The following is a 27,841-nucleotide window of genomic DNA, read 5'->3' as shown; positions in this document are numbered from 1 at the left end:
GAGAAACCATGATGAAAATATGCGGAAAAGAAACAATAGCAACAACAATATAAGTAAAGCAAAAGAATCAGCAGGTAATAACAACTGAGTCGTTACAGCAAAGAGTATTTCATCAAATAAGTATACTGTTTCTCTGGGCACATTTCACTAATAATTCAAAATCCATCAATAGAATCTGCTATTCAGCTTGACATAAGCTCTAGTCATGATTCGGTCGAACATGAGGTTGCTTGACATAGAAACAACATCTCAGTCTCAAACAAGTTGGGTCAGTGTGCTTGACATCCTACCTATAATATTCTTAAAAAGCAAAAAACAATTTTGTTACAGTAGCACCAAGTTTGTACTAATCTGTTACAAAAGTTGATGGGATTCCCCTTTTGAAGATTATCATGTGTCAAGCAAGCTTCATGAACAGCTTTCCCCAGAGTCACTTTTCAGGAGACTTGCATCTTCATGTTACTATCCATGGCATCTGGGATATCTCTCCATCTCTTTGTTTAGTAATCAGTCGTAACTTGACTTAACCGAGAAAATTCCATCTATTTTGATGGTCTGAGAAGAGAGCATTTACGAATTCCCGATCCTGAAAGTTCCTCCTTGGATGCAGATTCCAGTTGTATCCAGTAAAGCAGACTGCCAGGGTGCACTCTTTATTGTTCACCAGCTCATGTAGATCTTGATAGAGCTCTTTAAGGGGGGATCTATTTCTCCATCCATTGATCCTGACATAGTCTAGTTTTCAACCCATTACCCACCTTAATTTTGGACCATGTCTACAAATTCTTCCCACAGATTACTAATCTGTTCCCACATTGCCAGCACTTGAACGGATACGATCTTCTTAATGCACCAGTGATTTTCCATTCCATTCTGTGTGAGGCTACAACTATTAATAGTCTAATACTACTACATCCACGTCAACAACAATGCCAGTCCCAAACAAGTTGGGGTCGGCTATATGAATCTTCACTGTTTCGTTTAAGCTCAACTCAAGCCATCAATATACCATACTTGGCTCTCACTACTTTTTTCCACTGATTCTCCCAGTCATTATTGAAATCTATATCACAATTTAAACATAAGACTCTTGTTGTGTAGCCTTAAGTTCTTTATCCCTAATCCTCTATTTTCTTAGACTTGGTCACATCTGCCCACTTTATCAAACGTATCCTCCTCTTCTCTGCGCACTTGACACCACCCGTTCTCTACTTAGTTCCAGAAACAGCAATAAAGTCTAAGAAGTTATGGCATTTTAGCTCAAATATGGAGAAAACATATAAAACCACTCACAACTAAAGCTAATATGACAGGACTGGAATAAAGAGGGATTAAATTACATCAAGTATCAAAAGGCTTCTATCTACATAAAAAAAAACTTAATCTTTTATTTGGTCAACAAGTTTGAAACTGAGACGTAATCGATCCATTGATTGAATAAACAGCCAGAGGCTAGCACAACCTGCAAAAGCTCCACCAGTTGTTTCATCGCTTCACATTTCTACGTAAGATCTACATAACATTATGCATCACTCTATTTTTTCCTGCGAGAAGGGAATAAACCTGCTGATTACCTGTCTGGACTTGGACAGAATATGTATGATATGATCACCTTCACTGGTCCAGAGGAGCTACCAATGGAACTTATAGGCTTCATTAGAATGGATAGGTGTCCAGCATTCAGAACTAAGAAGACTAGCAATATCTAGATCTGACACTGTATAGCACCATGCAATTATAGAATCAATTTAAAAAGTGTAAGCCTGTTCACCCTACCGTTAGGATCTGACTAAAGATTTATGTCCTCTTCCTTGTGTACTTTATTTTACTACAGATAAAATATCCGCCCCCCCCCCCCCCCCAAAAAAAAAAAACAGTTATAGCTGGCTTAGTAGTTCAGATTCATTTTTGACACATAACAAGATCAAACCCAAAATTAAAAAAAGGCAATATAAATATCTTCAAATTTATATTTATCAAGACACGTCCATGTTCCATCAACAAAAGGGGAAAAAGGAAACAGAGGAAGGGACATACGGAGATACATCTTCTTCTCTTTTTTCTTTTTCTTTTGAGGGGTTGGGGGAGAGCTGGGGGGACTCTAAATGATGTTAGAGATAAGACTTGGGTCAAAAATCATACAAAGACTAGCTTTTTAAGATAATATTACTCTAAATGATGTTAGATGTCAGGATCCAAAAAAAAAAAAAAAACTTTATTTAGACAAGATATATCAGATATAAAAAAATCTTTTGTCCCATTACATAAAGAGAAATATTGGGAAGATTTAAACAAAAGAATTCCTCAAAAACCAGATCATCTAAATTACATGCTAGTACATTCAAAGAAAGCTGCAAATACTTTGATAACTCATACCATGTTAAAAGATAGAAAGCACAAAGACACACAATTTCTAAACCAACAAAAGAAGCCATTGATGCTTAGTTGCATGTGTAAACTCCACTTGAATACCTGTGATCAACCTCATAAAAATCAGTCTTGCCCTCTAAAGCCGGCTGCAGAGAAATGCCAGACAAAGATCTAGTTCCTTGGGATGAAAACTTTACATAACCAAAAAGCTCTAGCTCTACCGCCTCATCATCATCATTAATATCAATGGGGAACCTCGCCTTCAATTTGCCAGGATGACCCTTGAGCGGAATCTCATCAACATGCCATTTCAGTTCTCTCTCAGAGCGGTTCAACACAGCTTTAGGTGAAACTTTCAATAATGTTGGGTCCACTGGCAATTTCAAGACAAAGGTCACATTGGTTAATGGAACTGGAATATCAGGATTTGCAACGTACTGCAGCATTACAGAAAGTAATGTCCCACTAAGACGCTTAACAAGTCGAATCCTCAAAGGCAGCGGAGTTAAACGTGGTAGCAAACTGTACTTGATAATTGGTATAGGCTCATTTGATGGTGCTGTCTTCACATGAAACAGACCATTCCCAAGGCTGCTCACACGAGAATTTTGCATGACAAACCTTTTAACAGCAGCAGTGTCTTCAACCTTGAAAGAAAACTCAGTTTCGTTATCATCGGAAGACTTTGGCGGCAGGGTTCTTAAGTAAACAATGCCCATCAAACCAACTCTAGCAAGCAATGATTCTCTGAACTCGGCACTGATCTCCTCAGTAATAAACATTTCTGGACCATTCATTTTCTTCACCAAAATATCCTCAAGATTCTTCCCAGCACCCTCAGCAGTGGCTCCAGCTGCAGCTTTTGGTGGTTCACTAGTCGCCAGTAATTCAAGCCCACCAAGACCCTGATCTTTCTTCACCTTTTTCGTACCCACATACTCAGAAGCATCTAATCCACCACCCCAGGCATCATTGATGCCTTCAAAATCTTCTCGCAGTGTTGATCCTTCATTACTAAACTCTATCCCTCCATACTCTCCTTCAAACCCTTCCACACCGATGTGAGTTGACTGGCTAGCTGCAGCAGGTGGCAGGGTAGTCACGTCAAGCCCTGCCAATGCCTTTGCGACATCTGAACTCTCATTAGCCTTGTCCTTCTTAAAACCACCCATCAAGGACTCTGGCTGATTAATCTTATCACTTGCTGCAAATGGATCCTGCTCCACCTCAATCTCCTCAATTTTCTCCTCCTCCTTTTCTCCACCCGTAATCGCCAACGTGGCTGCCACTTCATCTCCCGCCTCCAACGTTTCCTGAGGCAACTCAAACAACGCTTTCGAGAATGTCTCCAATCCACCTTCTTGTTCCAACGAATGCGCCTCCACATTCACCCAACTATCACCTCCCCTAATCTTATTCTCCGTATGAACAGCTGAATGCACCATCTTCGCTATACTCTCCCCGTGCATAGACGCCAACATAGCCGCCAACCTAATATTACTCACCCCTCTCAACACAATATCCAACGCCATATAAATCTCCGCGTATTTCTTAGCTAACTTCTCCGGTGTCACATCTACACCACGACACGCAGTAACCACCACAGAAACAGCTTGATTCACAATACTAATGCACTCAAACACATTATTAACAACCATATCTTTATCATTATCATCAGCAGTAGTAATAGCAAGCACATAAATCGAGTTCACAAGACGATACACAACCCGATACCTCGATTCAACCCCAACAATAACTTGACCCGAAGAAGCAGCAAGTGGGTCATCACCAAGTGACATAGAAGGATCGGAAGGATATGAGTCAGCGGTAGTTTGTTGTGGTTGTTTGGAAAATGCAAGACGCGTCTGGCGAAAAGCTGAAAGTGCCATTAGGGCTCGAGATGGTGGAAACCATTCACGGGTTTGGAGTAAGATATCAGGTCCATTAGTGGGTTGCAGAGAAAGTGCCAAACAAGACATTTTTTGGGTCGATCTTTATCAGATCTTTGCTAATTTTTGCACACAAAGTCTTGCTTTTAGAGCTAAGAATTTATGTATGTGTAGTGTGATTTTCAAACTAGATCATGCTTATACGAGCAGATTGGGAGAGAGAATACTTACTTGGGAACTGTGCAGAGAATTTTGGCTGAGCTCCTCTCAATTGCAGAGATCGGAGAGAGAGTACTATGACCGGAGAAAATGTTGACGGGATTTGGAAGAAGGAGATGATCAGTTTCGGAGCAATTGCTTAATGGGTCGGGTTGCTGAGATCCAATGTAGTGGGCAAAAATCAAAATTGCCCTTTTATGGATATTAATTTTAAAAAAATAAGGCACTCCATAAATTTATTTCTAAAATTTGATTTGATATATATTTGAATTTTATGAATCATTCATAGAGTTTAAAAATTACATTATCAGAATTTCACTTCTTTGAACTCTAGAAGTATGTTGGAGTAACAAATATTGCTTTCATATTTAAAAATGAATAGTTTTTTAAATATATTTAGTTTAAAATAATTTATTAAATTTTAATTGTCAACTCAATAATTGACATCTCAATAGAATGACACATGACCAACATACTATACTTGTCAACTTACATCGAGTGAATCTCTAGATTTGTGACTATATGCAACAAATCGCGTAAAATCCACCTAATTATTCATACGTATTAGTACTATACTAATAATTGATCACAATAAAACAAGCATGGCTATTTGATTTAAAATCTGTTACGTACAACTTAATTACGGCCATAAAACTTAAAACATGTAGTATACACTTGGATATTATCTTCACGATGCAGCTTATTATTTTCAACTTCTTGATAATAATAATTATTTTATTTTAAATTGAATAAGTAAAAATGGACTTGGCAAACCAAATCGTCACAACTTAACGTCAAGCCACAAGCAATTCTTATCATTTTTGACAATTTTACAAACGTGTTTGAATCTCATGCATCCAACTCTTATATGTATCCACGTATCACTTTAATTCCACGTGGCATCACCCCACGTCCTTGTTAAATCATGCCAAACGATGAACAATTTTGTCCCGTGCAGTATTTATAATTAAGAAACTTTATATTATAGTCCCATCGAATCATATTTTCTAAACAAAAAATAAAAAATCAGAGCCAATTGATCTATACAACTACTAACAAAGAAGAGAAGGAATAATTTGAAGATGGAAGCAGCAAAGAAAACCGCAGCTAATGTTGCAGCTTCAGCTAAGTCTGGCATGGAAAAAACAAAGGCAGTTGTTACAGAGAAGGTTAGCGAAATGTGAAATCAGTTTCACATGAAGAGTAATTAGTATATTTGATTTGTTATAATCAATTAAATTGAAATTTTGTTTGGATAGGCGGAGAAATTGACAACAAGTGATCCAGTGCAAAGACAAATGGCGACGGAGAAAAAGGAGCAGAGAATCCATGAAGCGGAGATGGATAAGCTAGCGGCGCAGGAGCAGAACGCGGCCTCAAAACAAGCGGCTGCCACTGGAGGAACTACTGCGTATACTGCTACTGGTGGTGGTGGTGTGGGTCTCGGTCACACCACCACCGGTACACATGGCATGACCGCAGGTCATACTGGTCTTGGTCACACCACTGGGACACATGGCACTACCACGGGTCATACTGGTCTCGGTCATACCACCGGTACACATGGCATCACTCCAGGTCATGCCGGTCTCGGTCACATGACCACTGGGGCACATGGCACTACCACCGGTCACACCGGTCTTGGTCACACCACTGGTACACATGGCATAACTCCAGGTCATACTGGCCTCGGTCACACCGTTGGGACACATGGCATCACATCAGGTCATACTGGTCTCGGTCACACCACTGGAACACATGACATTACACCAGGTCAAACCACTGGTGTGACCGGGACACATGGCACTACCGCAGGGCATGCTACTGGTGTGATGCCGGGAGGCCTGGCAGCTGAGCACCAAACCGGGACCACAACGGGCGTGGTAGGGAGCGAGTATCCACCGGGGACAACCACAGGAAGCGGAAGAGCTACGGTTCAAGGCCCTAATACTGGTGGATCATCTACCACTGATTCTGCCTTTTAATTACCTAGCTAGGAAGTTGTTTTTATTTGTGTGAGTTGTAAAATTAATACTTCTAAATGTTGTTACGTAAACCGTGTCATCCAACAATACAAGTATGTCCATGCCATCTCTTTTTTTCCTTATTTCTCAAGGAGTTTTGAGTAATATACATCACATCCCATAAAGTAACCTTATATTTTGTATTATATTTAAGATTTCAGTAGCGAAATAGAGATTCAAATAACACTCACATTTTAGAATGTAATAGTGGTTATAATTTGAATAAAATTCTTGCATAGTTGTAATTTGAATATACAATTTAAAAGTAAATTTGAACTTCATGTACATCTATATTCGAATTTTTCGTTGTATCAAGAGGTTTAACAACTCACGTATAACCAAAAAAAATTAGATTAAGAGGTTTAACAACTCACGTATAACCAAAAAAAAAAAGCAGATTATTTTATTTCTAATATAATCTTTTGACTGTATATCCTTAATAAATACTTGGTTCAATTTCTAAAAGGAGACTACTTAGGTTTACTAATGAAATATAAAAACTTGAACTCTATTTACAAACTTGAACTCTATTTACGTCGTAGAGTGTAAATGTAATTTTTTGATCACTTTCCAACTTAGTTCTATCGCTATTTTCATTTTACTACTTTTCAAATAGTACTTAGTTTTCTTTCATTAAAAAAAAAAAAAAAAATACAGTAGTACTTAGTTCTATCGCTAACAAATAGACTACTTAATTATGACTACTAGAGAGATAACGCAGGTTTTATTCATAGGACGTGTCTTACATCATCTAAGGTTTAGATCATGTTTTGCATATTGTTACTCTATAGCGACTCGAACTTGAGCGTCATTGGATTATAGGTTTTCGTTTGTTTTAAGGGTGTTCAAAATACTATATATACTGATATAGAATAAGACTTGACTTTATACATAGCATAATTTTTTAATGAATATTAGGACGTCTAGCTACACACCTTGACACTACTGTATGGCTCCTCCCCAGCAGCATTCATATTTAATGTAACAATATAGCAATAATAGAATATTTCAATAGTAAAGTGAATTTTTTCATTATATATAAAGAAAAGTAGAAACTCTATTATTCCATTTTCAATAGTAAAATAACTATATAGACAATCAATTCTCTTATTTCTCATTTTTTTAATGCAATACATTTCAAATTTTAATCTGTCTATCAAATATAATACAGAAAATACTCTGCATTTTTTCTAATTTTTTTTTTAAAAAAATCATTATTATATTATATATTTTTAAAGTACATTATTAGAATTCAAAAGTCATCTTTGCATGGACTAGTTGATACAAATCCAAAAAGGAATTAAAGATGTTTATCTATTCAACTAGTGAAAACAAAACGTGTCAAAACCTCAAGGATTCTACATCTCATGACTCACCACGTGTACATTTATAAATATTTACGTGGCATCACTCGGTTACCTACCCAACTCCTATATAAACTTTATTTCGTAACTTTCACAATAATCGAAATTACAAACAACAAACAAGCACTCTAGAAAGAAGAAGAGAGAAAACGAATTAATCGATTAGCGAAGAGTAAAGAAAAATGCAGACAGGAAAGGACGCAGCATCTGCAGCCAAAGCTGGCATGGAGAAGACTAAAGCCAATCTTCAAGAGAAGGTTTCCAATTCCTTACCTTTAATAGGTTCTTTAAGTGTTTTTTGTGTTTTAGAGGTCTGGCGGGTTGGATTGAATTTGAATGACGAGCAGAGTTAATATGTGAGGTTTATCAACTCGTCTAAAAATTATTTAAGTTATATTAAATTAAAATACGCGTCATAACTTAATTCGCTTTGATGGTTTTTTATTTTTTACCATGATTATATAAGATAAAGATATTTGTAAAAATATTTTTATGAATCAATTTAGGCTATATATTTGTGGACTAAAATGAGCTACGCTCAGTGGCATAGCTAGAGCCACCCTAGGGTGTGTATATTTCAAATTCTATATTTATAGGATATATATTTAAAATTAGATATCTATGACAAAAGCATAGCGGTTAAGAGTTTTGAGTTCAAACCCCAAATAGTACAATTTTACAATTTTTTATTTTGACCGTCACATACCATTATTTTTGGACACCTATAAAATTTCTGGCTCCACCAGGGACTATGCTTATAAATAAATAGGTCAATAACTCACTCAATTTTTTGTTGTTGATTGAGTTATATTTTTAAAGTTATGAGTTCATATATATCTATTCGTGCAGGGTGAGAAGATGACAACGAGGGATCCATTGAAGAAAGAGATGGCAACGGAGAAGAAAGAGGATAGGGTTGCAGCGGCGGAGATGGAGAAGAGAGATGCTAAAGCACAGCATGCAGCTGCAAAACAAGGAGGAGCTACAACTGGAACTGGAACTGGAACTGGTTATGGTGCCACCACTGGCGATCATACCACTTTTTAGAAAGAAAAAAGCTAGTTACTTTTAATTTTGGTGTTTTTTTTTTGTTTTGTTATTGGGGAGGGATGTGATTCACACTTTTTGTGTGGGTGTTGGCTTTTAAGATTGACACCAAATTAAATAAATAAAGTGGTACTCTTCCTATATTTAAAAATTGTTTTATGTTTTGTTTCGTAGTAGTGCAATTTTGGACATGTAATTTTATATTATGATTTTAATTTTTTTAAAATATAAAATATAATTGATAAGTTTAAGAAGAGGTTATATATAAAAAATAAATGAAGAGTTATTACTCTTGATTAATGGATATTTAATTAAAAAAATATGAAAAAGGTGTGATTTATCAATGTGGTGTTTATGAATTATGATTTCTTCATTTATAAGAGTACAAAAATTGATGAAATTTTATTGTTTATCATAAATTTGTAGGGCTCTATATTAATGAAAAATATTACTACCATTTAAGAAATTTAAATGGTATATGGCATGTCCAAACAAAAATGTATAAGTTCCCTAGAAATTTTTATAAATATCATATTTGGGTCCTAGAAGTTGAATAATAGTACTTTCTCCATTTCCAAGTTAGTGTTATTCTAAAAACTGAAGATATAAAATCAATTTGGCTTTTCCACAATATTCTTATAGTCCCATCTTTTTATAATTTTTAAATTTTCAAGAGACATTTATTAAAATAGATAATTTAATAGATCTTATGTTACATTTATTAATTTTAATGAACATGATTTTTAATTGTAGTACTTATTTTGAGACAAATCCCTAATTAAATGTGTTTAAACTATATATACTTGGCTTTAAGTATCCTTTGTTCTGATTTTTTTTTTTTATAATCATCATCTTTTCAAACAATAATTAATTCTACTTATCTCTTTGTTAGGAGAACAATTGTTTAAAATAGTGGAATTTTTTTATTTTATTTCCTTGAAATTTGTTGCTTGCCAGAAGTTTTATCCTTTTAAGTAAATATGAAACACAAAAAATCCCAATTTTCTCCTCATCCTAAAAATTCTCGACATTTTGCTAACACTTCGATGAACTCTAACACCTGTCTCGACAGATGTCGAAATGTTAGTGAAGAACGATAATGTACGATGCAATATGAGGACATGTGTTATACCGTTACTCATTAGCCAAATATATTTAAATCGCGATAATATAATATTATATGACATAAACTAATTGAGCATAAAAAAAAGTGTGTTTTTACATTTACAGAAACTAATTAGAATAACAAAATGCAGTCATTGAAGGAAAAAGCATCAAATGTTGCCGCTTCGGCAAAATCTGGCATGGAAAAGACTAAAGCTACTGTCCAAGAAAAGGTTATCTATCGTTTTTGTTTTTCTTTTACTGTCCATCCATAATTTTACAGTTACTTTCTCTATTTCGTTTAAATTTGTTTGTTTTACTTTTTTTTTTAAGGTGGAGAAGATGAAAGCTCATGATCCAACAGAGAAAGCGATGGCAACAGAGAAGAAAGATGAAAGGATCTATGAAGCAGAGATGAACAAGCAAGTAACTCAAGACCGCAATGCAGCTCTCCACCATGGCGCAGGCACGGGTACCGGGAGGCCACATTATTCAAACGCAACCACGGGTTCCACTGGACACCCTCATAACAGCTAAGCTATAGCACTGGTGGTAACTGGTAACGATAGTTAGGCTTGGGAGGAGCACAATAAAGTTACGGGTTAAGCAAAATTCAATAGCTGCTATTGAGAATCCAATCAATAAAAAGATTTGTGATCAAAACTCACGACGATCATCAAATCCTGAATCCAAATCTATAGTTAGGATATCATATTGAGCTAGAAATATTTGGCTTTTGAAGCCTGTGTTGCCTTAATGACACTACATTTAGGTGTTTCAATTGGTAATAGGTTTTTGAGGGGTTTAATTTCCATTCTTCTTCATGTTGTTATATTTTCTGATTATTGTTTGTTTCAAGAAATGCAAATTAGTTAAATTATTCCATGACAAACTAACTTGATGCAAGTAGTAGTTTTCATGTTAGACTCACCTGAAACAAAAGTACTAATGGAGACATACATCCCGCTAAAGAATACGATAACGATCACCAATGGTTCAAAGGGGAAAAAAAGGGAAGAATCAAGCAAGATCATGTAATCTAATGATATTCATGCGACATCCTTCAGACAACAATCAAAAACTACCAAGATATAGAAGGGATTAATTAAATAAATGAAAGAGAAAACAGAGCTAATAAGCAACTAACACAACTCAACAAAGCTAGAACTAGAAGTGTACTGTTAATAAGATATCAATTCATGCCTAGATAATACTCGGTTCCTCTCATGAAGTTGCATTTCATAACTAGAGCCCAAAATTGAGATATACAATGTATCAGCATGACCGACCACAAGCAAGGTAACACAGAGAAGAAACTGCCTTCTTAAAGTCACGCTCCTGTTTTGCGCATTTCAGCATCCCCATGGGCAAAGTGGCACCTATCCCCGAAAGTGCAAGACCCTTTAGCAAAATTCTCACAGAGCTTCGTCTTGTAATTGCTCATAGGAGGGGCGGGGCCACCAGGACCAGCCGGACCTCTTCCATGACCTGAAGGAGCTCTCCCAGGGCCACCTACTGGACCAAGGCTGTTGATCAACTCTCTTACCATAGCACTAGCCTGAGAAATTTGTTCAAAGGTACCCTCCAGTTCAATGTTTCTGAGATTAGTGTCTGTTTCATGCTCCCGGATTGCCAGCTTTGCTCCCGTCTGTCGACAAATCTGCTTAGAGTTCACACCACCCTTCCCAATGATTGCTCCAGCGAGAGAAGAATCCACACTGATCTTTGCAGTTGCCGTGGTACCAAAGCTAGCAGCAGGTCCAGAAACAGGAGGCTCTGTTCGCCCACCAAAACGACTAGGAGCAGGTCCAACCCCCATGGCACGTGGATCTTCCTGTGATGGCATAATCGGCTTGCCAATTTGCCATTCCCCGTGGGCAAAATTGCATGTGTCTCCAAATTTGCATCCCTCGGCAGTGTTGAATTTGTTGCAAAGTTTGGTTTTCACAGCAGGAGCATTTCCATTGGACATGGGTGGTGCAGCCACATTTCTTGATGGTGGTGGCGCTGATCCTAAGTTCATCATCTGGGCCACAGCATTATAGCCACCAGGGACGTGATGAAGGAAATGACAGCTCTCACCGAATGGGCAGCCAGCAGTGCTGTGTAAAAACAAATCGAACAAAATCAACTCCAAACCAAGCTAAGAACATAATTCCCATCTCAATATTAGCAAACAGGTATAATCCAGAAAGCAGATATTATCAATACACCATAACAGGACTAGTATACTAATGCAAATGAGAATCTTATCCAGACCATATTCTAAGAACAAGGGAAAGGGCATCCCACAGAACAAAAAAAGCAAGCACTCTAGTTGCACTCAAGTGCTTTTAACAATGGTGGATAACTGCAACCAATATTATATACATACAACAGAGCTGCAAAAATAGGTTTGCTGACTTCCTAGGCTCCAATCAGGCAATCACCAAGAAGACACAGTACAACTACTTCCCTTTTGCGCACTCCAATCTCCCATGAGAAGAACATTTGAAACAACTGATTTTTTGAAACAAATGATGTTCAAATGAAGAAAAGATAATAACTCTCCCTGTTATTCATCCAAAGCAAAGGACATAAAAAATTCTCACTTCGATTAATATTGAGGAAAATTGAATAAATAAAAAATCAGGTCAAAATTGACTGAATCCTTCAGGTTATTTGCTTTTGGCCTGTTTCATCACAATCTAATAATTTTTAAGACAAGTACGGGTTCTTAAGACTATTCCTTTGAATAAAATAAAGAATCCTTATGAACATACAAATCCTTACTCTTATCCTACACAGAAACATACAAATCCTTAACCAAAATAAAAGAATCCTTATGAACACCAACCTAATGTATGTGCAGACAACAACTAAGCCTCTTGATAACTTGATACACCATCTTGGATTGTGTGCTAGCACTATGTTCTATTCTTAGCTAAGAATGCATTGATTTAAAAAGTTTCTGACTTTAGAAAATACTTCCTTTCATGTAATTGAAGAGCATCACAAGGACGAAATTTCAGCACCCATTCAGCCCTTCTGAACTGAAGAAAAAGGACATCACCTAAATCCAAGCTCATTACTCTTTCAAAAAGGATATGGCATGTACTTGTAATATAAAGCATCAAATGGTAAGTGTCCCACAGATGCCTTCTGTACCATTTTGCAACTCAAACTTTTTAAGAAGTCCACTAACTTGTAGACACAGAAAACTGAGATTCAGCCATTTTAGACATTAAATAAATACCTCTACATGGACTATGCCAACTCTAAGCAGCTTTACAGTTAAAAAAAGAATTACATACCTGTTTGAAACATATTAAGGCTTGAAAAAAATCATTGCAGTACATAGTAGATAGAAACTTTGGAGGACTGTGACAATATTTTATATTAGAGTTCCCCTCTCCTCCAAGTGTATTACAGCGGGTAAATATTTATCTCTGTGGATATCGTTAACAGACAGCTGTCTCATCATTAACTATTAGACAATTTATTGAGAATTCATCAACCTCAGCCCTCAAGGGCAAATATTTATTCTTTTGAGCTTCTCACAACAGGAAAATACTGAACGTTTGGATCTTGCACTTGATACCAATTAAAAGTCCACAACAAATTTAAAGTTAAAAAATGTCATTAGGTGGGAAAGATCTGAACCTGAAAAACTTCGTGCATGGCTTCGTTTTACTTCCTATACCACCTGATAAGGAGTCCATTTCTGTTGCACCAAATTAATTAATTTTTACAAGTTAGAAATTTTGATAGTTTCTAAATTGATGCTGGACAAAATTTTAAAGATATCATATACTTTATTAACATCGTAACAAACTACATTCAATTATAACTCGGAAACTCAGAATCTCAATATTAGAGAAGAGAGTTCACCATATATTCTGTAAGATATACCTTAGTCGTCGCAGTAAATAAAGATATAAAGCCACACTACACTGTAAATTCAATGTCTTTAAGGTTTTGTATACCCTTTTCACCCAGATAAAGCTTTCAGGCTTTCTATGCATATTTCAGAGAGAATTCATCTTCTTCAATAATTAGAAGTTCATCTCTCCCAGCTGCAAGTGATAAACATAAAGTTCCCCTAGTAAACAGTTAAGACACCAAGTTGTCTCTCTTCAAAAATTTCTTCCCCTTCTTACGATTTATGCAAGCCTCTGTTCATCCTCCTAAACATAAATATTTTACTTCTTTTTTCAGGAAAGTATTTTACTCAATTTAGCGTTAGCACTGGTTCAAAGTACTTCAACCAGCAGCCATTCCTGCTCTACCGCCTCCCTCAATTACAAGAGAAGTCAGAACAAAGGAGCCAAATGAAATACGGAAAAGCTTTCAATACATGAGACATGAACATACCAAAATCTAAACAACATAAACGAACGGTGCAGATAATGCAAACAGTATTCCTCCATAAGATTCATAACGAGAAAACGACAATTCAAAAAGGCCAAATAAGCATAAAACTGAGAACGAAAGTAGATCTATAAAATGTACAAACCTGGCTTTGATTTCTTCAAACCTCCATTGAAGTTCGAACCAGCTTCATTTCTGCTTCTCTTCCGGAAATCCATAGCTACTTAAAACACTCAGATTCGAATAACTGAACAAAAAAACTCTGAAAAAAAAAACAAAAGGAAAATATAACTACGGCCTATAGAGCCCTAAGCAAAGCAGTAGAAGTAGACGAATGAAAAAAACCAGTAGGTTAAAACCCTAACCCTAGTTCTAGGGTTTATCGGTGAAGGAGAAGAGAGCGTGAAGATGAGGAGAATGAGATATATATGAACAGTGGATAATAATGGGAATATCTTTGATATTTTCTTTGAATTTATTTGGAGGACGAAATTACGACGTGGAGAAATTGGAGGAGATCACGTGCTATATCAAATTACGTGCACTTTGTGGATCTACTATGCTAGGGCTTTAGTTGTGTTTTTGAGGCCTTTTAAGTTAGGTCCAATAAGGTGATGCTCATGATGAAGGACGGATGTTTAGGTTGATAAGTTTTTGATGAAGATATGCACGTGATATTTAAGTAAATACTTATATTGAAATGTAAAAAAGAGAGTGAAGGAATTTATATGGCATAACACAAATGTATATTGTATCAGACAGACAGATAAATTTCTATGCAGATAAGTTTTTGAAGAAGATATGTAGGTGATATTTTAAGTAAATACCATATTGAAATGGAAAAGATAAGGATAACACAAATGGAATATAAGCATTTTCGAGACTGCAGTTGATATTAGAAAAAGTTAAGATCATTAAGAGATGACATGAGAGATTGGTATACGCATGAAAAATACTACTTGATTTTGAGAGGGATGTACTCTGTTTCGAAAGCTATTTTGCTATCTTAAGAAACCAAGAAAAGGTTGATGTTGTTGTTTTAATCTGGAATACAGTAGCATAGTCTAAAGATAGGTTTATTATGTAGTTACTTATTAAAGAGAGACGGCTCATCAATGGGAGATTGAACCAGTTGAATATTCATATGGATAGCCTACAATATTGATTGTATAACTATACATATGAGGGAACCACTACTCATCTATTTGATGAAAGTGCACAATTTAAAGCAGTTAAGAAAATTATAATGCAATGGACTGGAATTGAATATATAACACAGGAGTGTGCGACAAATGTTAATGAAAATAAGGATGAAATATTGGAAATACATATAGAAGGGGGTTATTACAGCCTTATGGGGGGCAATGATCTACCATGCATGGAGGACTCGAAATTGGAAGTTGTTCAAAGGTCAAAATATATATACAGAGAGGGTCAATTAAGCAGATAAAGAAGGAATTGACAGATAAATCGATGTTACCTTACATATACAAGAAACTTCATATCACTAGAGGATTAATGCAAAGATTACATATGTAACTTTTTTTCCTTTCTTTCTAAGGCCTTATCTGGCTTGTTATAAAGAGATGTTGAGGTGCTCTTTAGCTTGTACTCACGTGGTTTTTGTTGTCTATGACAATATTAACAGTGTTACCAAAAAAGAAATGAAAAGAAAGAGTGAAGAGTTTCATAAGACACAACATAAGTGTATGTGTGCTTTTAAACTCCTTGATGGTGTAGCTTAAGAGATGAATTTATAACATATGTTGGGAGAGAAAATACGTAATATGAATTTGGACCATGATAAATATGATTTTGAACTTAAATGTTAATTTAATACGACGGTGGAACAAACCTCGATCCTAAAAGGTTGTCTATGTGATGGTCCATTATGCAAAATGCACGAGAAAAAGAAAGACTAACATATTTTTAAGCTAACATGTTTTACGTAACAATAGTTTGTTTCAAAATATAGTGAATATATTGTGTCCACACAGATACAATATTATTATAGCGAAACACATAACAATAATGAAATGCATCTATATCCATGCGCTTAATAATATATGTGCGGGTACAGGGGCGGACCCATATGGGTTACAGGGGTTCACCCAAACCCCTTGGGCAAAAAATTACACTATATATATATATATAAGGTAAATTTTTTGTATTTATGTAGATATATTAATTTTGAACCACCTCATGGACAAGAAGAAAGTTATATCGCAATGGCAGGTCTCCTTAAAGTTAACTTTTGCGTCAAGAGTTTGAATCCCAGCGTAAGTGTTTATTCTTTTAGCTTTATTTTCATTTAGTTTCAGTTCCTAAAAGTGTGGATTTGAACCCCAAAAAGTTCAAGTTTCACTTCCCAAATAATCCTTATTTTTATTTTTTTTAGCTTTCTTTTCATTTAGTTTCAATTCCTAAAAGTGTGGATTTGAACCCAAAAAAAAACTCAAGTTGCACTTCCCAAATCCCTACTGTTCTAACCCCCTAAGTGAAAATCTTGAATCCGCCACTGCGCAGGTATATAATAGGGAAAACTACATAAATGGGGGTCATAAAATCCAAAATAAGTTCATACCCAAACCAAAGTAATTCCTGAAATACCCATTCTCTCATAAACAATTACAATTCATACCCCCTATTCATTAAGGCTGATAATTTCCACATATATGATACTAAATTAGTATCATATACTGTATTGGTATCATTAAGGCTGATAATATTCACTTAACTAATACAAAATCAGTATCATATACTGTATTGGTGTCATTAAGGCTGATAATATTCACTTAACTAATACAAAATCAGTACCATCTATTGTATTGGTTCCATTAAGGTTGATAATTTAGCTTAACTTGATACTAGATCACTATATTTATTGTATTAGTATCATTAAAGTTTCTTGTTCAGAAATTATTCATTAGTCAATGATACTATAAGAGTGTATATATATTGTTGTGGTATCATTAAGATTTCTTGTTAAAAAATGACTTATTAATCAATGATACTATAAGAGTATATGTATGTATATATATATATATATATATTATGGTATCATTAAGAATTCTTGTTCATAAATTACTCATTAGTCTATGATACTATAAGAGTATAAGAGTATATATACTCTTATAGTATCATAGACTAATGAATAGTTTCTCAACAAGAAACCTTAATAATACCAATACAGTGTATATATATACTGATTTAGTATCAATTATGCGAAATTATCAATCTTAATAATATCAATACAATATATGATATTATTTTAGTATCAGTTAAGCGAAATTATCAGTCTTAATGATACAAATAAAATGTATGATACTGATTTAATATCAGTTAAGCGAATTAGTTTGGATAATATAGTGTAATTATTTAGTGGGGTATGAATATAAAGAAATATATGTTTGTAATTATTATACTTTTATGAGGTATTTACTTAGTTCCCTATATAATATTTCTACCTAATTATTTATATCTCCCCTATATAATATTTCTACCTAATTATTACAAGGTAAATCTACTAGGCAAACTTTTTTGACGGGCTACTAATGGAGTTGGGCTATAAGGCCTATAAGCCCAACCCTTAACAGGGTAAAATAGCCATTCAACAGAAGAGCCAAAAGTCCCACCTGTTAGCACTCTCACTCACTACATTTTCAAAGCTCCTCAACTTCGATTTCATCGAAAGAGACCTATATTAATTCTACTTTGAGAAATCTAAATCAGTTTATTTCTTCTCTAAGCATTGTTTCTTCGTGTTCATCGACTTGAGGTGAGTTATTTTTTTCAGAAACATTTATGATCCAAATGCTGTTTAGATTTGCTACATTGATCAATTCATATCTCATCAGTTCGCGATTTTATGTTTTTCGTCGGAATTTCATGTTGCCTTTTTGTATTTGATTAAATCTGGAGAAAATTAGAATGCATTTGAATGTTTACATCTGTAATATCACTTCTGTACTACTTGAGCTATGTTATCTCAGTTTGTTTGTTGGAATTTTCTGTTTCTGTTTAGTATTTTGATTAAATCTGGAAATTAGAATTCATTTGAATGTATGCATCTGTATTATCACTCCTGTACTACTTGAGCTATGTCATTTCAGTTTTTTCGCCGGAAAGTTTTGTTTCCGTTTTGTATTTTTGATTAAATCTGGAAATTGGAATGCATTTGAGTGTATGCATCTGTAATATCATTCCTGTACTAATTGAGCTATGTTTTTAGCTTTTTTCTGCTATTATTTATTTTAGGTTGTGTCTGGTATAATGATGATATGAGTTGAGCTTAAATGAGTGAATGACAATTCATATAGCCGACCTCATCATGATTTGGATTGAGGGTAGATGTTGTAGGTTGTGTATGTTATGATGGAAAATTTTCATGAACAGAACCATTTTTCACCAAAGAGAGAGAGAATGCTATCCAGTTTCCTAGTGGAAGTTAATTTTCTTTACAATTTTTTCAACTTTTAATTTCATATTGCCTTCTCCAACAACACTCAGACATTATTATCAAATTTTTTTAATCAAAACGCCATCCACTTTCTTTGCATTAACATTGATCTTTGATAAATATCTTACCGGAAAATATTTTCTACCAAGCACACATTTTTAAGCTGGGGTGGTGTTTGATCATTCTTACTTTTGAGCGCTTGATGGCGGTTGTTCATGAATGCTTAACTTCATCATTTTTTGGGGTGGGCGGGCGGTTATTCCCTGAGTTCAAATTTGTGTTATATGGAATAAATATCTCGTTAGATACAATTCTAAGCTTTACATCTACTTACTTACACATTTGGATTTGACTGATTTTATTTCTCAAATTGCTTAGATGTTAACGTGTTATAATATATGTTTTCCTGGTTAAATGATATTTCGTTGCACTGACCATCTATGATTCCTTCAGATTCTTCTTTGTTGGAAATGGCTGCAAACACAACTCCTGGCTTGCAAATACAAGCAACCAAACAATGCATTTCCGCATCTCAGAATATTTCGAAAATGAGCACTATGAGTTTCAGTTTTGGAAGTAAAAGAAAATCTTTTAGTGATTTTAGAAGTTCATCACATATCTCGCTCACGAAGCCAATCCATAGCTTCAAATTGGCTCCTATAAAATTTGAAAGGATGGTTACAAAAGCAATGTCTGGAGCTAGTGAAAAAGTGCCAGTTTCAGGGTTGCCTATTGATCTGAGAGGTTGCTCTGAAGTGTCTATGAATTCTCCTTTGAGCCGAGTTTTTGTGCAGAAATTCAGAGTTCATACTTGGAATAAGTGATTGCTATTTCTTATTGATGCAGGTAAGAGGGCATTTATTGCTGGCATAGCAGATGACAATGGGTATGGATGGGCAATAGCAAAGTCTCTTGCTGCTGCAGGGGCTGAAATTCTTGTTGGTACATGGGTGCCTGTACGTATATATTTGATTTGTTTATGAAGTTACTACTACTTGTTACTTATAGCAATGTCAAAGAGGTAATCTTTTCTAATAACTTCATATTTTAGGCGCTCAACATTTTCGAGACCAGTCTGCGCCGTGGGAAATTTGACCAATCACGAGTGTAAGAATGATGATGTTTTTTCTTTCCATGTACTTTTCCCCCCCACTCTTTTCAGAAGGATAATGTAATTTGATGTTTTAGGTTGCCTGATGGTTCATTGATGGAAATTGCAAAAGTCTACCCATTGGATGCAGTTTTTGACAGTCCAGAAGATGTTCCCGAGGATGTAAGATAAACTATTTTCAGTACTCTTACCAACGAATTATAGGAAAATTGTACAAGTCTAATCATTTTTGGTGAAATTTGTATGGTGCAGGTGAAAACAAACAAACGTTACGCCGGATCCTCAAAGTGGACTGTCTCGGTATTATGCTCTACATATTTGTTGGTGTTTATCATATTTTTCAACTGGATATGTGCCTGCATGCAATCATATGTAATTGTTAATGCTCATGTTAAAGGAAACTTTGGTTCATGCATGTCAAAGAGTATTCAAACATATATCAGATGTTTCTGGTTGTCTCACCTTTCTCCACCATATCTTTGCACATTGCTTATAGTTGACATTCATATTATTATGTGTTGGTGCTACAGATAGTACCAAGGCCCTAGAATTTTTATGTAAAATCTTCTTGAACCTTGGCTTCCTAGAACTATTGCGCCAAAGAAGATGTGGTTAGGAAGACTTCATTGTGTCCTATATGCATCATTACTAGTGACTGCTGGTGTTTGTGTTTGGTTATCAGTAAAGACTTAATTATATGCTATAGGCATCATTGATGCTGGACCTTGTGTTTGGTTATCACTTTCTCCTCCATTTTTGTAGTTGAACTATCTATGTTATACGTAAAGTAGTAAATCTGTGTTGTATGTTAGGGAATGCATTATGTCAACAGAGCTGATAAACTTGTTAAATAACCTTGCAATTTCGAATATTTTAGGAAGTTGCTGAATCTGTAAAACAAGATTTTGGCACTATTGACATCCTTGTACATTCACTTGCAAATGGTCCAGAGGTACACTTCTCCTTCTTATTTTCATTGTTTTCTGTAAGTCCATGCCTAATCTTCATGAGGCCAATAACTTTTAAATAATTTATTGTAGGTTAGCAAACTTCTATCGGAGACATCAAGAAAAGGATACCTTGCAGCTATATCTGCCTCCAGTTATTCCTTTATATCTCTACTAAAGCATTTTCTTCCCATAATGAATCCAGGTAAACTCTTGTTAACCTTCTGTTGTTTTTGGTTATTTTAGTAATACAAAATTAGTGAATGACATGCTGTTCATCAGACAACTCCTTTTCTGAAACCGTTTTGAAAAAGAAAGAAAAAAATCTGAATCTGTCAACTATGTCCTTACCTTGCAGGCGGTGCCACAATCTCTCTAACGTACATTGCTTCTGAAAGGATTATCCCTGGGTATGACTCTCCTTAATTGCCTAGATTGAAGTTCATTAATTTCTCAGTGTAAGTTTAGTATTCTTCTTGAATTTACAGATATGGAGGCGGTATGAGTTCGGCAAAAGCTGCTTTGGAGAGTGACACAAAAGTAAGTTTGTTGCTAATTTTATTTTCAACAATCCATATCTCATTTCCTTTAGCTTCAACTATGAGCATCACTTAAGAGTAGTTTAAATGTTTTTGTTGAAGGTCCTGGCGTTTGAAGCTGGAAGAAAGCACAAAGTCAGAGTCAACACGATATCTGCAGGTATGCATCACAACACTCAGTATTTCGCATAACTTGATGCTCTTTGAACTCTGAAATTTTTCTGCACAAACTGATTCAAAAACATGCTGCATTTTCAAAGCTTGTAGCTTATTCCCGTCACAGGAAGAGTATGTTTTCCATGTTAGTACATTCCTTCAGTTCCATGACAAACTAAACTGTATAAAAATATATTTGGTGGAGAACCTCTTCAACCCTTTTTTGTGTGTTCGACTAACACAAAACAGTCCTATTTTTTTGGCTTCCTTCCACCGTGCTCGGTGCTCATAAATCTGGAATCCCATTGTTGAAAATTAAACAAGTAATTGTTTTCCAGGTCCACTGGGAAGTCGTGCAGCAAAAGCTATTGGCTTTATCGACATGATGATAAATTACTCACTGGAGAATGCTCCTTTGCAAAAGGAGTTATATGCTGGTAAGTCACACCCTTAATGTTTCTTTTCCACTGAGAATGCTGAAAATAATTGATTTTCAAAGTCGTATTAATGTATGTTGTTTGCGGCTCTATTGTTTCCGAGTATCTAATCTGAAATTGGATCTAACAGAGGAGGTCGGGAACACTGCTGCTTTTCTGGCATCTCCTTTGGCTTCAGCGATTACTGGTGCCACTGTGTATGTCGACAATGGTCTGAATGCGATGGGAGTTGGAGTTGACAGCCCAGCTTTCACAGGTCTCGACATCCCAAAAGATAATAAGAGCTAGTGCTTGAGGCAATGCTAGTATGGCTTTGGTGATCTAGAGAAACTTTGTTTTGTTATCTGTCATAGATTCCGGATAGCAATTGTTAGTGACATCGTATCTTTTTCCAAAAGGTAACTTAATTTGTACGAGGCAATCTCAGTTTTAGCTGCGGTCCTCATTATTTATTGTCAGTGTGTTACCTGACTATCTACATTAAGCTAGCGTTTGGTTATAGATTTTCATATATTTTTGGGAAACCAGTTTCCCGTGAAGTTTCTATACGTGTCTGGCCATATATTTTCAGAAACATATTTCACTCCTAAAAGAAACATAATTTGAATTCACAAGTTTGATACAAAGTTATCATTTTCATAATGAACTAGATAATACATTATCCAAAAATAACACGATATTTTATTAGAACTACTACTAATACAACTATCAGCTATCAGCTACAAATGACTGACGTACCATATTTTCTAATTACCCAAAAAAATAAACTTTTTTCCTGATAATCCACATATCTCATCACTTTTTGTTGTGTACACTTTTTTGGTAATGATGTTCAACCTCTGCACCAACCATGGTCATCCAGGCGTACCATAAAAATATTCAACAGGGTCAATACCAACTTCTCTAAGAAATTCAGCTAAGCTATTATGGAATTCTAGCAGAGTCGTCATTTAAAAAAAAAACAACACTGAATTGTTACCACCAGTGTCACAATTACTAGTTTACTACAAACGGAGAACAATTTACAGAAAGCATAAAACCCACTTGGGGGATTTCCCAACATTTGAATTCCCATGTCCCCAACGAATGTCCATTTGGCACCTCTATGTCTATTAACCAAAGAGATATTGGCCAAAGAGGGGGTGGGAAGAAAATCAGAAGGAAATTAACAAATCCTAATACTTCACCAATAACTAAGGAACATCCTGCATCATCTCAAAGTGGATAAACTGTAGCTTAGTCTTGTGTGAGCTTTCGTTTTCCTTTACGAATGGCAGCAGCTCTTGCAGAATTGTCACTTTCTGGGGAGTCTTCAACTACAGTCTGCTCCTGCAAAACCAGACCACGATTCCGAGATAACTTCCTTATAGGTGTTGTTGAAACAGCTTGTTCCTTATCTACGGTACTTGATGCTGGTTGAGAAGTGGCTGGTATATCCGCTTCATTTCTGTGTGGCATTAATTCATCTCCAACAGCAACAGAAGCTAACATAAGCTGCATATAACGATGAAAATTCAGATCATTATCGGACTTAAAATGATCATTTAACATATTCAAAAATGTGCAGCAAAGTGGTAGAAAATTTGCTTAGAACAATAAACTGTTATGAATCACAGATGAAAATGAGCCAGATGGCAAAACTGATCAAACACCTATTAGTGCAGAATTATACAAATTTGACAGTTGTTTGTCGTCAACTAACTCCAAATCCTTGGCCATTAGGTTTGTGTGAGAAACATAGTTTTAGTAGAAGATAGAAAGTCATTCAGTGTGCTAATACGGCAATCTCAACAGATACAAAATACAGACCACCAAAACATCCACAGTCATGTATCATTTGAGAGAGAGGGAGAGAGAGAGATGGTTTGCGTTACCTTCCAATCCTGGAAGTCAAATCTAAAGACGAAGTGGTTATAAGAAACCTCCCCAGAAAGGACTGCATTAGAAGCAGGTGCATTCCTTGGTGCTGCATAAGCATTAGTTACGCAAGTCATGAAACAAGAAGTAGCAAAAGAAGAGAAATGAGAAAACAACTATGGATGTAAGAAACTTACAAACCCTATGACAGCCTTTGTCGTCAACAGTTATGTCAGCCCGCCCATCTTTAATTAGAAACGATAGGGCAAACAAATTTTCAACTGTTTGTGCAAAGGATCTTCTATTCAGGATTAAGTTTTCAAGCTTGGCATTTTTATGCCTCCTTAGAATCTGGAACATTGTCGCCATATTCTTGTCAGTGTCTGTCTTGCCTTCACCATCAGGTTCATCTAGCTGAAAATATATCTAGAAATCTTAGGATACAATTCATTTCACCAAAGTAAGAAAAAGTTAGCTAGTGGTTTTATACAGTTCAGAGGAACTACAGATGAAAAATGACTGCAGTCAGCAGCATGTAAAACAGAATGAATAAACAAGATTGCATACAGAGAAATAGTTTAGCTATGGAAATCTATAAGATAATAGTATCCAAACAAAATGCTTGCTTAAACTATTTTAGTGATAGACCCAATTCTTCTACAGACTTGATTTCTTCTAACAGAAAACATCAGAGTAAAGTACTTTAAATGTTTTAGCTCAAACTATATTCCAGCTTCTGATAAGGGGTAGCAATTTCATTATCCAATTTCCCCACAAAATAAGCAAGGACGTGTAGAGGCTTGTAAATCGGAATTTATACCTCCTCTGGGTGTTCACTTTCTGTTGGCATCACACGCTTTTTACGAACCACAGGATAGCGTTGCTTAATTTCAGTATTCATAGGTCCAATCCTGTGAATAATATAGATTAACATCTGTTTCAACAGACAAAGCAGTACCTACCAAGAAAGAAGATGGATGATTGAACAATTACATAGTGCAGCATCCAGGAGCACCCCTGAAAACATGAGAGACTACACGACCAACATTGTACCAGTGCACAAAGTTTCCATCCTCTTCTGTCCTACGGCTGGATCCACCTTCTTGGCAAAAGTCCCTAAGTAAGCAACTAACAAAATCTGAAGGGGTCACGCCTCCATCACTATGTGCCTTTACAGTCGTCACCAACGTGTTTGTGATGTCCAGCAAGGCTTCAGCATCGGCGACCTGTTCCCTAGGTTTTTGTACTATATATAAAAAAGAAAAAAACTTCTAACTGAATTCAGTATATTCAAACATGATAGCGTTAATGAGTCATCAGGGTTGTGAACCTTCAAAATCTAAAAGAATAAGCTTTTGTTTCATTTCTCAACAATTAAATAAATCCCAAAAGTTGGAGGGAAAATGATCAAATGTATATTTCTCATGCTCCAAGTTTAAAGGAAATTATCAGGCATTCCATCAGCTTTCTGAAGAAAGTATTTTCCACTTACACTCAGCTTTGCTTAATTTTTTTTTTTAATAAGGTTTTAACTCAGCATAAAATAAAGATTTGAGAAACAGACTAATCTAACAAATCAATCATAGTTATGCGAGCAAGTAATGAAAGGCTATCAATCCAATTACTGAAGAAACCATCTATTCTCGAATGCACTAATTCTTTTGCCAAATAGACCATGAGATTTAGCAACTGCATGCTGCGAAAATTTCAACTTTTGCAGTAGTACTTCCAAAACTCTAGAAAAAACAATTGTGTAACTTATTTTCAAGGTGGAGGGAGCATTCAGTGCACAAATTGCACACTCACACGGGCATAGATAAGCTACATTAAAAATAGTACATATAGTATCAATGCACCAGAAACGTAAAACTTGAATCAATACCTTGCTGATGTAGCCTTTCAGCTTCCTCAATTATTGACTTAAATCTATCTGAATCAACTGTTGATATATTATCTCTCTCATCTGCAACAAACACACAAATATTATCGCCTAATTATGCAAAAACGACAGCAGCACCAGTTGCATTCATGGAATCAACTTACTAACATGAAATATTCACCATAAAATCAAAATCGAACTCTTTTAACTCCAACGGAAACTAATCTTAGAACCATCCAAAAAAAGGTAAGAATTAGTTGCTAGCAAATGGCATCAAAAAGGCAAATTTAAAGAAGATGAAAATGACGATTCTCTACGACACTACGACTACCATGATTTCAGTGAAAAAGATACTACATTTTAGAGTTTTGTTTTGTTTCGTTTGGCATTATATTTGTTCAAATGAATAGTATAATTATCTATAGCTATTTCACCAATAGTGAGTTGCATTACTTTCATTACTATCTGAATACCTAAATTGCATATCTGAATTCTAATTAGATAAGTCATGAATCTACTCAGTTATGCAACAGAGCATCTAATCACACATAAAATGATAAAATTAACAAACAAAAAAACTGAATGCAAGCATTTAAAGGAGCAAAAATTATGAAACTACTAAATTACCAGAAATCCGATTCTTAAAATTGAGATAATGAGAACGAAGAACTCTTCGCCCTATTATAGTCTCTTCCTCCACCGAACTGTTATTGTTGTTGCTATTGCTAGGGCCTGCTACTGCTGCCGCCACTGCCTCTGCCGCTGCGGCACCATTTCTCCTTGTCTTGGCTCCATTACCGGGGGTATTAACTGGTTCGCGTTTTACAGCTCGAACCATTGCTTAATAAGGAAGCTTTTTATGAAAGAATTAGGGCGAAATTGTTCATAGAAGATTCGAGAATCAACGAAGCAGATCGAAGAAATTGAGAAATCAGAGAAGAAAAATCGCTAATAATTGAAATCCAGAAGAAGAAGGAGAAGTAAGAACCCTATGAATATTCAAAAAATGTTGAAACCTCCATTGAGGCGCGCTGTGAGTAATTTCTCCCTTTCCCTCTCTCGCTCTTGTGTATAAATTTTGGGTAATGATGAAAATAGTCCTTAGTATGTTTTAAAAGTGCTGGATTTGGCCCCCTAAGTTTTTTTTTTTTTGGATGACAATGAGACCTGCCCGGCTGCTCCTATGCAATAACTCGCAAATCACATAAGGGAGATAATCCGCACTAGGCAAACCGCTATTCTTTGGATGCGCACGAGGTAAAACCACACTCTTATGCAATAGAGCGCAAACTACATAAGAGAGGTAAACCGCACTAGGCAGCCCAGTGCAAGGCAAGGGATTTCAAACTTGAGACCTCCAACATGGAAGTCTCAAGCCCAAATCATTGGGTCACTCCGAAGGGTTTGGCCCCTAAGTTATATAAGTAAAGACAACCATTATTTTTATTGTCAAAATAAATTGTGGAAACATAACCTAATGTACTTTAGCTAAATCGAGGATATTTTAGGCTTCCTTTTATGTTACGTATATTGAATATATTCAATTATTCATCATATAACTGCAATTTTCTCCAAGCTCTATTGCTCGTGGAACTTTCAAATTAGATTAGAAATTTTAGTGTGAAATATTAAATTGTATTAAACGTATACTAATGGTCTTAGAATTACAAATGGTTTTAGAAGTAGATAGTCTGAAACCTTAACCCTAGCTTTCTTTGTGGGCAAACTTTCATGGGGCAGTTAGCAAAGTCAAAGTGTATAAGAATAGTACTAAATAAAATGTATCGATAATATTGAGATTAGCAATGATGATATTAGTTATATTGAAATTACTTCTTATTCACGGTTTGATTTGGTATATCAAAGGTGATTTGTCATTAACTATATTTACTCATGTTTTAATAACTTTTGTATTGATAATGTCATGATTTGTTATATATTAGTTACACATCTTCTAATAATGAATTAGGTGCATAGCTAATATATATTATTTTCCTAAATGTATCCTATCAAACGATCCTCAATGTAAAAAAAAGTGGCAAGCGGATCCAAGATAATCCATTTCTAAAGCTATTGGGCCTACTCGGGT

General features: G+C 35.5%; 7 protein-coding genes across 7 annotated transcripts; 4 read left to right on the top strand and 3 right to left on the bottom strand.

The window, feature by feature from the left end:
* Nucleotides 1–2,051: 2,051 nt before the first annotated feature.
* On the bottom strand, nt 2,052–4,661 carry LOC125864699 (uncharacterized). Its single transcript, XM_049544737.1, has one exon. It carries the CDS (start codon nt 4,347–4,349, stop codon nt 2,442–2,444), a length of 1,908 nt encoding a protein of 635 aa, XP_049400694.1. The 5' UTR covers nt 4,350–4,661; the 3' UTR covers nt 2,052–2,441.
* Nucleotides 4,662–5,500: 839 nt separating this feature from the next.
* LOC125865611 (late embryogenesis abundant protein 46-like) lies at nt 5,501–6,484 on the top strand. Its single transcript, XM_049545813.1, has 2 exons — nt 5,501–5,647; nt 5,738–6,484. The coding sequence occupies exons 1-2, from the start codon at nt 5,561–5,563 to the stop codon at nt 6,461–6,463; spliced, it is 813 nt and encodes a 270-aa protein (XP_049401770.1). The 5' UTR covers nt 5,501–5,560; the 3' UTR covers nt 6,464–6,484.
* Nucleotides 6,485–7,964: 1,480 nt separating this feature from the next.
* Nucleotides 7,965–9,064, top strand: LOC125865575 (protein LE25). Its single transcript, XM_049545777.1, has 2 exons — nt 7,965–8,123; nt 8,716–9,064. The coding sequence occupies exons 1-2, from the start codon at nt 8,049–8,051 to the stop codon at nt 8,911–8,913; spliced, it is 273 nt and encodes a 90-aa protein (XP_049401734.1). The 5' UTR covers nt 7,965–8,048; the 3' UTR covers nt 8,914–9,064.
* Nucleotides 9,065–10,154: 1,090 nt separating this feature from the next.
* Nucleotides 10,155–10,569, top strand: LOC125865760 (late embryogenesis abundant protein 46-like). The gene is made up of 2 exons (XM_049545997.1): nt 10,155–10,250; nt 10,351–10,569. The coding sequence occupies exons 1-2, from the start codon at nt 10,164–10,166 to the stop codon at nt 10,552–10,554; spliced, it is 291 nt and encodes a 96-aa protein (XP_049401954.1). The 5' UTR covers nt 10,155–10,163; the 3' UTR covers nt 10,555–10,569.
* Nucleotides 10,570–11,131: 562 nt separating this feature from the next.
* On the bottom strand, nt 11,132–14,818 carry LOC125865812 (zinc finger CCCH domain-containing protein 14-like). Its single transcript, XM_049546064.1, has 3 exons — nt 14,513–14,818; nt 13,660–13,720; nt 11,132–12,119 (listed from the first exon to the last, which is right to left on the bottom strand). Exons 1-3 carry the CDS (start codon nt 14,583–14,585, stop codon nt 11,348–11,350), a joined length of 906 nt encoding a protein of 301 aa, XP_049402021.1. The 5' UTR covers nt 14,586–14,818; the 3' UTR covers nt 11,132–11,347.
* A 3,169-nt stretch (nt 14,819–17,987) lies between these two features.
* On the top strand, nt 17,988–22,494 carry LOC125865498 (enoyl-[acyl-carrier-protein] reductase [NADH] 2, chloroplastic-like). Its single transcript, XM_049545693.1, has 13 exons — nt 17,988–18,145; nt 19,280–19,570; nt 19,673–19,782; nt 19,878–19,933; nt 20,015–20,099; nt 20,190–20,237; nt 20,815–20,889; nt 20,978–21,089; nt 21,243–21,294; nt 21,373–21,424; nt 21,526–21,583; nt 21,918–22,016; nt 22,147–22,494. The coding sequence occupies exons 2-13, from the start codon at nt 19,297–19,299 to the stop codon at nt 22,302–22,304; spliced, it is 1,179 nt and encodes a 392-aa protein (XP_049401650.1). The 5' UTR covers nt 17,988–18,145; nt 19,280–19,296; the 3' UTR covers nt 22,305–22,494.
* A 468-nt stretch (nt 22,495–22,962) lies between these two features.
* On the bottom strand, nt 22,963–26,828 carry LOC125866086 (non-structural maintenance of chromosomes element 4 homolog A-like). The gene is made up of 7 exons (XM_049546379.1): nt 26,380–26,828; nt 25,756–25,836; nt 24,867–25,119; nt 24,694–24,784; nt 24,071–24,287; nt 23,891–23,982; nt 22,963–23,510 (listed from the first exon to the last, which is right to left on the bottom strand). The coding sequence occupies exons 1-7, from the start codon at nt 26,588–26,590 to the stop codon at nt 23,253–23,255; spliced, it is 1,203 nt and encodes a 400-aa protein (XP_049402336.1). The 5' UTR covers nt 26,591–26,828; the 3' UTR covers nt 22,963–23,252.
* Between the last annotated feature and the right edge of the window lie 1,013 nt (nt 26,829–27,841).

This window comes from Solanum stenotomum, chromosome 5 (genome assembly GCF_019186545.1).
Source record: "Solanum stenotomum isolate F172 chromosome 5, ASM1918654v1, whole genome shotgun sequence".
Classification (NCBI taxonomy): Eukaryota; Viridiplantae; Streptophyta; class Magnoliopsida; order Solanales; family Solanaceae; genus Solanum; species Solanum stenotomum.
This window is presented reverse-complemented; position numbering and strand designations above follow the sequence as displayed.